Genomic DNA, 10,212 nt, shown 5'->3' with positions numbered 1-10,212 from the left:
CCGCCGTCCCCGTCCGCCTCCATCCCGCCGCACCAGTTTGTCCGCTCGTCACCGTCCCTTCCGCCCGCCCCAGCCGGCCCCGTCAGCCTCCATCCGGCCGCATCAGTCCGCCCGCCCCGTCAGCCTCCATCCCGTTCCCATCCATCCGCACCATCTCCGACACAACCTTCGCCGGCCGCAGCACCGGTCACCCGCACAAGAGCCGACCACAACAAATCCTGGTTAAAAGAGTCAAATGATTGAAAAAAGTGCATTTATTTTTAAACTTACCCTCTCATTCAAACACCACCAAAGGCTAGAGTTAGTTTAAGGTTAGTCTAGAGTTAGAAAATAACTCTAACCTCTAACCAAGTTAGAGTATCCAAACAGGGCCCCCGTTTCTTTTCCCTTCTCCACAAGTTCTTCTCCACAAGTTCTTCTCCAACCTCTGTCAACATCCCCCTGGCTCCTCCAACCGCGTCGGGAGAGGCGCTCCTCTGCCCCGAGCCATCTCAACAGTAAGCCAGCCAGCTGCCGCCCCTCTCCTCCTATTTCTCTACTCCTTCTCTCTCTCTAATCTCTCTCTCTCTCTCACGTTTTCTTTAGGGACCCCGCACCATCGCACCTCACCTTGGAGCTCGCCGCCTCGGGTCACCTCTCCGTCTTGATCCGTCCTCCACTGCTGGATCCCCCGCCTCAACCTCTCCGTCTCGATCCGTCCGCCGTCGCCGGATCCCGGGAGCAGCCGGATCCGCCACCGCCTGCCTCACCTGCGTTCGTCCACAGCCTGGGCCACACAGCTGCCTCGGCCCCCATGCCTCCTCCAACCGCGCCAGGAGAGGAGCACCTCTGTCCCGCCACCGGATCGACCCCGGAGCAGCCGGATTCGTCGTCTACTGCCTCACCTGCGTTCTTCCATCTCTCTGTCCTGCTTTGTTGGTCACCTGCGTCGCTGGTGTCGCAGGTCTTCAGGCGGCATTGATGCTTCGATTGGCAACTGATGTCTCACTTTCTGATTCCTTCCTCGCTGCTATCACCAGCTGGTTCTTTGTGTCCTGCTCCCGAGTATTGCACCTTTTCTCTCATTTAGCAGGTCACGATTTGACTCCCCTCAACCGAGCTGATATTCTGTGCGTGCGGACCGCGGGTTCAATATTAGAAAGTGCAGGGTCTTTTTTGTGATAACGAAGCGTTTTTCCGGAGTGCCACTTAAACAGGGACTGCGGATTGATTTCAGAGAAACAGAGAGACTTTTTCGCAAAAATACTGAAAACGACGGACGACTAGAAACCCAATTTTCTTATTTGCATGTATATATACTAGCAAATATGCCCGTGCGTTGCAACGGGAGAAAAGCTATTAGATTATGCACGTGCGATAGATAGAAAAAAATTATGAACCAAATGCCAGGATGAGATAAGGACTTTTAGAATGTAATTTCATAAAGTATGTCTGGGTGATGTCATGACAAGATAAGAGACTTTTAAAAAGTCATTTTAAAAATAAAAAATATGATGGTCTCATCACGACTTGATTTTCTAACGCGTCATAACGAAAAAAATGTCGGTGATAAAACTGCATTGATGGACACTGCATGAGCTAGACCGATGAGTGAGTGCCTTGCCTTGACCTAGCATAGCGGTGTTTATAATAATTAGTAATGTGGTATAAAAAATATAGCTGTGTATGAAGGCAAAATAGAAATTTAGTCATTTTTATATAGCTTACAAAAATTAACCCTTAGAAAGTTGTGTCAATTTTTGAGGGTTCAACGGTGTACAAGACATGGAAAACTTTTTTTTATCCAAATCGAGGGACTGAATACAATCATGAAGCGACCCCTACAGATCTCCTGCGACGGTTCATTATGTTCATTATTTATGGATCTGTTTTAATTTTTGTGAACATATTCCAAACTTTAATGGACATTTTTTAAATTCCCTAATATGTTTTGAGTACTGGATATTTTTAAAAAATCATGAACATTTTTTGTTTCCTGAAAATTTATTTGAAACCGTGATAGTTTTTTATAATATGTGAACAATTTTTTGAAATCATGATCATTTTATGATTTTCCGAATGGTTTTTTTAGTTCACAAACAGTTTATAATTTTTCAAGACTTTTTCTGAAATATTTTTTCCTGGAAATCACGAATAAATTTAAAGAAGAAAAAACTAAAACAGAAATAAGAACGTGAAAGGAAAAAAATGAAATAAAAGCAGGGGCGTTGCAACCTGCAAATGGGCCGGCCTATGTGTGCGGGAGGAGTAGGCGCGTCATAACGAAAAAATGTCGGTGATAAAACTGCATTGATGGACACTGCATGAGCTAGACCGATGAGTGAGTGCCTTGCCTTGACCTAGCGTAGCGGTGTTTATAATAATTAGTAATGTGGTACAAAAAAAAATAGCTGTGTATGAAGGCAAAATAGAAATTTAGTCATTTTTATATAGCTTACAAAAATTAACCCTTAGAAAGTTGTGTCAATTTTTGAGGGTTTAACGGTGTACAAGATATGGAAAACTTTTTTTTATCCAAATCGAGGGACTGAATACAATCATGAAGCGACCCCTACAGATCTCCTGCGATGGTTCATTATGTTCATTATTTATGGATCTGTTTTAATTTTTGTGAACATATTCCAAACTTTAATGGACATTTTTTAAATTCCCTAATATGTTTTGAATACTGGATATTTTTAAAAAATCATGAACATTTTTTATTTCCTGAAAATTTATTTGAAACCGTGATAGTTTTTTATAATATGTGAACAATTTTTTGAAATCATGATCATTTTATGATTTTCCGAATGTTTTTTTAATTCACAAACAGTTTATAATTTTTCAAGACTTTTTTTGAAATATTTTTTTCCTGGAAATCACGAATAAATTTAAAGAAGAAAAAACTAAAACAGAAATAAGAACGTGAAAGGCAAAAAATGAAATAAAAGCAGGGGCGTTGCAACCTGCACATGGGTCGGCCTATGTGTGCGGGAGGAGTAGGCGCGCTTGCGAGACGAAAAAGAAGAGATAAAAGGTGGGCAGGCGGGGATCGAACCCTGGTCTCTGTGGTGGAAGCGTGCAGCGCTGGCCACTGCGCTGAGCCATCTTCGTGTTATATTAGGGGATCTCGGCTTATATAAACCCGAACTAACAGTGCGATGCGTGAACCGTTTTTTGCCACTTACGGGTGGCATTGGTGGGTAAATTTTGCCAACTTCGAGGGTATTTTTTATGACGGACGACCAAAAGCACTATTTGCTTTATTAGTAGGGAAAGATAAATTAATTCTAGAACAACATGTCGAATATATCTTTAAAAAATTGTAAGATATCAGTCCGTACTAATTAATGACTATTGTTAACCAACATTTGTAGCAGTGTAAACATGCATGAATTCTTTGCAGACAAATAGATAAACATGCATGAATTCGTCGCTATAGGAAAATAAGTTTACGTTAGTTGGACGAAGATGAGTTGTGGTATCCTTGAATTGAGGGTCGCCGCTGATGTATGACAACCTTAAATATTTCGAAAATACTTGGATGTATGAAAAACATGTTGAGCTCATGAAGACATGGAAGAGAAAAATATTAAGAGAGCACCCCAGTGTCATTGTGTAACGTGTGTGAGCAACACATCTTATGGAAAGAGCAACGATGTTGTTACCATGACAATAGACATGGAGGCGACATGCCATGTCCAGTACATATTAAGTTGCTTCAGTTATGCCAGAAATACGGTAGAAAAATTGTTCTACGGTCAGTGCTTAAAAAAAGGGTTGCTTCAGTTAAACCAGGAATTATAAGTTACAACTATAGAGAGAAGCGGTAAGAGAGGGCAAGCTATGATAATAGTGGTAGAGTGATTAGATTCGCAAAGAGATGATGAGTGAGGGATAGTGTTCGAACAAAAAATTCATGGTCAAAAAAATAATAATTCATGAAACAAATCATGAAAGGTACTTACTACCCATTCTCCTTATGATGAAGGGATATACATGAATGCAAGACATGGCAAGAAACAGAGAGACAGAGAGAGAGAGAGAGGAGGGAGGGAGGGAGGGAGGGAGGAAGGGAGGGAGGGAGGGAGAGAGAGAGTAACTACACAAACTAGATTTAAATCAATGGCTAATGAACATAGAAAATGAGAGTAAGATCAACTACCAATGAAGTATTTGAAGGCATGCCATGTACAAATTTGTGGATGCCTTCAAGGTAATACAACCACAAAGAAGGTGGGTAGTACAAGGGATATGTAGTATGAGATGGGAGTACGAGGTACAAATGTTGAGATTCATTATAGGAAAGAAATTTGGTTGACGCAAGTTATAAGTGAAAAGGTAGATATATCCAAATTAGTATAAGTATAATGAGCATGGTTTATTCAATCTGATAGCAACTAAGTATTGTAAATCTAGCCGCACAAATGCGCGGGTCACACTACTAGTTTTATATATAAAAATGTATCTCTTTGGTTTATTTTTTTTTATATTAATTGCTCCTTCTAACATAACATTATATATAGAACGAGCCCATCTAATTCGTGTATTTCAAGGAAGTGCAAATGGGCTGCGATTTTTTAGAAAATATAAATGGGCCGCATTGACGCGAAATTATTTGTTCACCCGACCCAGCAAATGGACTTTACATTCTAGAAAACATGGGTTAAATATACGCCACATTTTTGCAGGCTGGCATGTGGGCCAATAGATCGAAGCCTACGCAGGGCGTTGTCAACTTGATCAACAAATGATTATGACATCCACAGCCATTGTATTTATATCCAACGGCCGGCATGCACCTTCAATCTCTCTTCTTCTTCCTCCAGCGTCGCCGGGACCGCCTGGTTCGGCCTCCGGCGGCTATTGGCTCTGCTTAGCACGCATCGCTGCGAAGCGCTACCCCACCGCCGGCCAGGCTATCCCTCCACCCCTCCACACCTCCTGTTATTCTCCACCGACTGCAGCCCCACGCCGCACCAGAACCAGTTATAACCCTTCTCCTCCTCTCAATCTGTGACTCCACTGCCGCGTCTTCCCATCTCCGAGTCGTTCCCATCCGGGGCCTCGCCGTCGTCCACCGCCTCGCTGCGCTCGGTGCGGCATGGTCAACAAATGAGAGACATCGGAAGACGACTATACGTGGTGAGCCTAATGGCTGGGACCCACGAGGTCCATGGTCGCACGCAAGGAAAGTTCCTCCTTATTAAGCTGAAAAAAGTTTCCTCCCCCTGATAGCCGGGACCCACCGGCAGTATCTTCGCATGGAAGGAAGTGCCTCCTTGTTATGCAAAAAAAATTATTCCTCCCATTGACAGCTGGGACCCGTCAAATTTGGTGGCTGGCTTGTGGGCCTAATAAGCGGACGTGTACGCAGGGCTTTGTCAACTTAATCAACAAATGATTCTAGCAGCTGGACCGTTGGATGTTAATTCAACAACCATGCTCCTTCTTCAACCTCTGTTCTTGCTCCTGTCTCCCGTGGGCGGCACTGCGGCTGTGCTGCCGCGCACCCGAACCAGTCAAGTTTCCCACTCCTCTCCATCTGCGACTCCACTGCCGCGTCTTCCATCGGCCTTGGTGCGCTCGGCACGGTGTGGTCAACATGGTCAACAACCGAGAGTCATCAGAAGATGATTGTACGTGAGAGGCTGACAGTGGGGACGCACCACGCCCATGGATGCATGCATGCAACGGAACGCGGCGTGGTCAACATGGTCAAGAATGACTTCCATCGGAAGAATACTGTACGTGGAGAGGCTGACAGCTGGGTCCACGGCCACAGCAAGGAAGTGCCTCCTAATTACGCGGAAAATAATGATTCCTCCACCTGACAGCAGGGACCCACCGGACGGGCCACCGTATTTCGCGAAAAGAACATTTCCCCCTGACTGCTGGGACCCACCAGCTACTTCTTCGCATGCAAGGAAGTGCGTCCAGGCAAAAAAAAAACAATTCGCCTCCTGACTGTTGGGATCCACCAGCTACATCTCCGCACACAAGGAAGTGCCTGACAGTCGGGACGCACCTGGTCGAAGCATACGTGGCGTTTTCATTCTGGTCGCGAACATGTACGTACATACTGGTCGATGTAGAGGCGCGCATGTGTCGTAGTAGAGGCGCGCACGTAGCATGTACACGTACGTACAGCGGCCAGTGTGCAAGAAAGAAAATATGGCCATGTACGTACATACGGGCGGGGTCTCGAATGCCTACTCACGCATACGTATGGCCAGGGCTCATGTACATGGTTGGGTCGGGATGGAGAAACTGCGTCGTCTCGTGTTCATTGGGAGCCAACCGGCTGGGTCGGAACGGAATGCGTCGTCGTTTTCATCGGGAGGGCTTGGAGGGAACAACTGATGGAAATGAGGCCTGGAGTACCGCACAACAGAGGAAACGGCCTTGTGTTTGGCCGGCCACGTTCGAAACGGGATCCTAATCATTGGAGGGGTCTACCGTACCGCGAAACAGAGGAAATGGACTTCTGTTTGACCTCCTACGGTCGAAACGGGGTCCTGTTGATCAGGAGGGGTGTGGCGTACCGCAAAACAGAGGAAACGGACTTGTGTTGGAGCGCTACGGTCGAAACGAGGATCCTGTTCATCGGAAGGGGTGTCGCGTACTGCAAAACGGGACTCCATGGGATACTGTTCATCTCCACCATCGACCCCTCCAGACTCCACGGGCTACTGTTCATCCACCGTCGACCTCCTCCAGCCTCCACCTGCGACTGTTCATCCACGGGCTCCGGTTCATCCAGCCTCCACCGTGCGCTACTCCACCGGCTACTGTTCAACCAGCCCTCTGCACGGGATCCTGTTCAACCACCCCTCCACGGGCTAGTGTTCATCCAGCCCTCCACCGGCTACTGTTCAACCAGCCCTCCACCGGCTACTGTTCAACCTTCCCTCCACGGGGTCCTGTTCATCCAGCCCTCCAGGGGGTCCTGTTCATCCACGCCCAACCGACTCGATCGATCGGGGTCCTGTTCATCCAGCGGCAACACCACGGGGTCCTGTTCATCCAACCTCCACCGGGAACTGTTCATCCAACCCCCCCAGCAACGCTCACTGTTCATCTAGAGGCAACATCGATTGGCTTCAGTTAGTAGCAGTAGCGAAGGAATCGCTCGATCGCTCGGGTTCAGTAACGCGTAGCCTGAAGTGCGCGCGTACGGTACAAGAGAAACGCGCATCGCTCGGCCACCGACCACCCACCAAAACAGGGAACTCCCCGATATTTTCCTCGCCCTCGCTTCTACCATGGTTTTTCCCATCATGGATGGCCCAAAGAATGTCATGCAGCTGCGTCTCCAGCCCGCCCAGGACGAAAAACTCATTTTCTATCATGATTTTTTGTCATAGAAGTAGGAGCCCAGCACATATATGATGATACCGGGTTTTGTCACAATTATCGTCATAGAAGTGTCATAAGTATGACCGGAAAAAAATTCGTTCGGCCCAAAATGTCATGGATGTGTCTTTTTTTGTAGTGATATCTTGTGTACACTCACAAACACATTAGTTCCTCAACCTATTTGTCTTCAATACTCAAAAACCACTAAGGGGGCACTTGACGCACTTACAAACTTAGTTGGATTTAACTCCTTATTAATTATACGATGCTAATGGTGAGGATATGGATGTACTAACACATCAATGCTTTAACTGTTATAATTTTTCTAATTTGTTTGGAAATGTATAAATGGTTCTAGATAAGGATGTAAAGACACACATATGCAGCAATTCAAAAGAATGATGTTAATGTACTCATATATGAATATTTGACTAACAATCAATTCTATACAAAACTAGCATGTTTATATATTTGTATATATTTTAGTGCTTACTAAAGATTTACATTATCTTGTTTACTCAAAAACAATGGCTCTACATCAATTTCTACTAAATTTGGATGTATGGATGAGGATGAAATTTTACTATTATCCCTATTACGCAAAATTATCATGCTCATAGAAATTTCTCATACACAATTCTATTAATGTCTCTGACAAGCAGACCCAGCATGTGCATAGAAATATGAAATGTTTGTATTATTAGTAGAAGTCTCTTTTGGAGAATGGAAGGTTCCTCGGGGCTTTCACAACACTTACCTTCTATATAAGGGGAGCGCATCTCCACATATCTCCCATCAATATGTCGCTAGTCAATGGCTTTAGTATATCCCAAGCATTTTGTAGATCCTTCTGGTTCCTATTTCTAGTAGTAAGTTTCTTTGTCATTGTAGGATTTAGTATGCCGAGGAAGGATAGGCGGTCAGCTATCGCATACATCAATGATGAGAAAGAGCGTGATGTCACGTTCTTCAAGCGACGTGGCGGTTTGTTTAAGAGTGTTTCTGAACTCTCTGTCTTCACCGACGCTAGGGTTGCTGTCGTCCTAGAGACGGAAAATGAGAGGATGCATTCCTTTGGGATGCCATCTATTGACCCCATTGCTGATGGTTTTCTATCAGGAGCACCACTAGCAGTTCCACTTGCCGATGAGGCAACAACTACCAGAGTTGCCCAGCTACAAAGTGAGGTGGCTCGGCTTGATATGAATTGCATGAAGGAGTATAAGGAAAACCAACTCTCCATCAAGCGTATGAAACAAATCCAAGAGCAGTGCCCAGGTATGGCAGCAAACCTTATCTTCTCGAAGGAAGAAGATCTCAGCCCTGGAGATCTCAACAATCTATCCAATGAAGTCTCTCGTGTCCATGAGGACATTGGACATCGACTGCCACAACTACATCATGGACACAAAGCCATGACTGGTGGTGCAAGCATGATACAAAACATGCTACCATCAAGCGGTCCACCATCGGATCGCATGAGGACTACCCCTTCACCAGTGCACTCACTATGGGATCACCATCTTCTACAACACCAAATGCCTTCATCTCCACTTCCATCACCACCAGGACACATCGTGACACCAGGTTTTCCTCAGGTGCCACCAATATTCCATCCCACACCATCTGCTTTAGTGCCACAATTGGCTTGCCAGCAAGAGACCACACCTAATCAGGCACATGAGCTACCTCCACCACAAGATATAAGCGTCAAGGATTATGTAAGTCCTTGCAACCCAGTGAACCCGCAACAGAATGATGCAAACTCTAACTCAACATCTACGTATAATTTGGAGGCCTCTCCAGTGTTGGTCTACTCTGGTGGCAATGATTTTACCATCAATGGCCCATTTGGCTATGAATCATGGGGTTATGCTCTATTGGATCAACCATTCCGCAATGAATTTCTAGAGACGGATGCTTCCTTGGGCTATAATGTTGTCGATGTAGGGCAGTCTTCCATGGGAAATGGTGGATGGGTTGATAAGCCACCGAAATCTTCTTCTAGCTATATGCTAGTTATCACTTCAATTATAGTGCTATATTTAAATAAAAGTTGGTTACATTTTCATTTGGAAATTTGTAATCATTTTGACAATTTACTAAGTCCCTTCGAGGCAATAATATGCATGTTCAATTTTCTAGGTGTTGGACCATGAAGTTTTTTTTATCTATGTGCCACATATTGTTTATTTTTTATTTTTCTTGTTGACATGTGTTGAATCTTATGGATGAAGGAATACGAACATGGATTTAGAATTTCTATGTATTGGACAGGAAGATTTTTATATCTATATGTCACATAGTGTTTTCGTTATAGTCAAATATTTTTATTGTCTTGTTCAAATGTCATGCATCTTATAGATGAATGAATATGAACATGGATTTACAATAATGCCCACGTTATCATATTTTGAAACGATCATTAGTAATTGAACTGAGAATAGGAGCTATGCTTATTAAATAAACCGAAAGATAGTCCACATTTTTGCTCAAAAGGAAAGCAACAATCAATTCCTTCAATAGCATAAGACCATCAACAACAATAACAACTCGATATGAGATTCATTTTAAATTATTGTAAATCAAGTTCGTAATAGATGCCCCTGGATCTTGTAATTGAAATAAAACTAGAGTATGTGTGTGGGCACATAATGCTCCATCTATGGCACATAGGCACTGAGGGAGTCCTGGATTAGGGGGTGTCCGGATAGCCGAACTATCACCTTTGGCCGGACTCCTAGACTATGAAGATACAAGATTGAAGACTTCGTCCCATGTCCGGATGGGACTTTCCTTGGCGTGGAAGGCAAGCTTGGCGATACGGATATGTAGATCTCCTACCATTGTAACCGACTCTATGTAACCCTAACC

At 44.5% G+C, this 10,212-nt stretch overlaps 1 protein-coding gene across 1 annotated transcript; it reads left to right on the top strand.

The window, feature by feature from the left end:
* Positions 1-8,237: 8,237 nt before the first annotated feature.
* On the top strand, positions 8,238-9,497 carry LOC119338589 (transcription factor RLM1-like). The gene has a single exon (XM_037610896.1). It carries the CDS (start codon positions 8,238-8,240, stop codon positions 9,495-9,497), a length of 1,260 nt encoding a protein of 419 aa, XP_037466793.1.
* The last annotated feature ends 715 nt before the right edge of the window (positions 9,498-10,212 follow it).

This window comes from Triticum dicoccoides, chromosome 7B, assembly GCF_002162155.2.
Source record: "Triticum dicoccoides isolate Atlit2015 ecotype Zavitan chromosome 7B, WEW_v2.0, whole genome shotgun sequence".
Lineage (NCBI taxonomy): Eukaryota > Viridiplantae > Streptophyta > Magnoliopsida > Poales > Poaceae > Triticum > Triticum dicoccoides.
The sequence above is the reverse complement of the archived record's forward strand: the minus strand, read 5'-3'. Positions and strand labels throughout refer to the sequence as shown.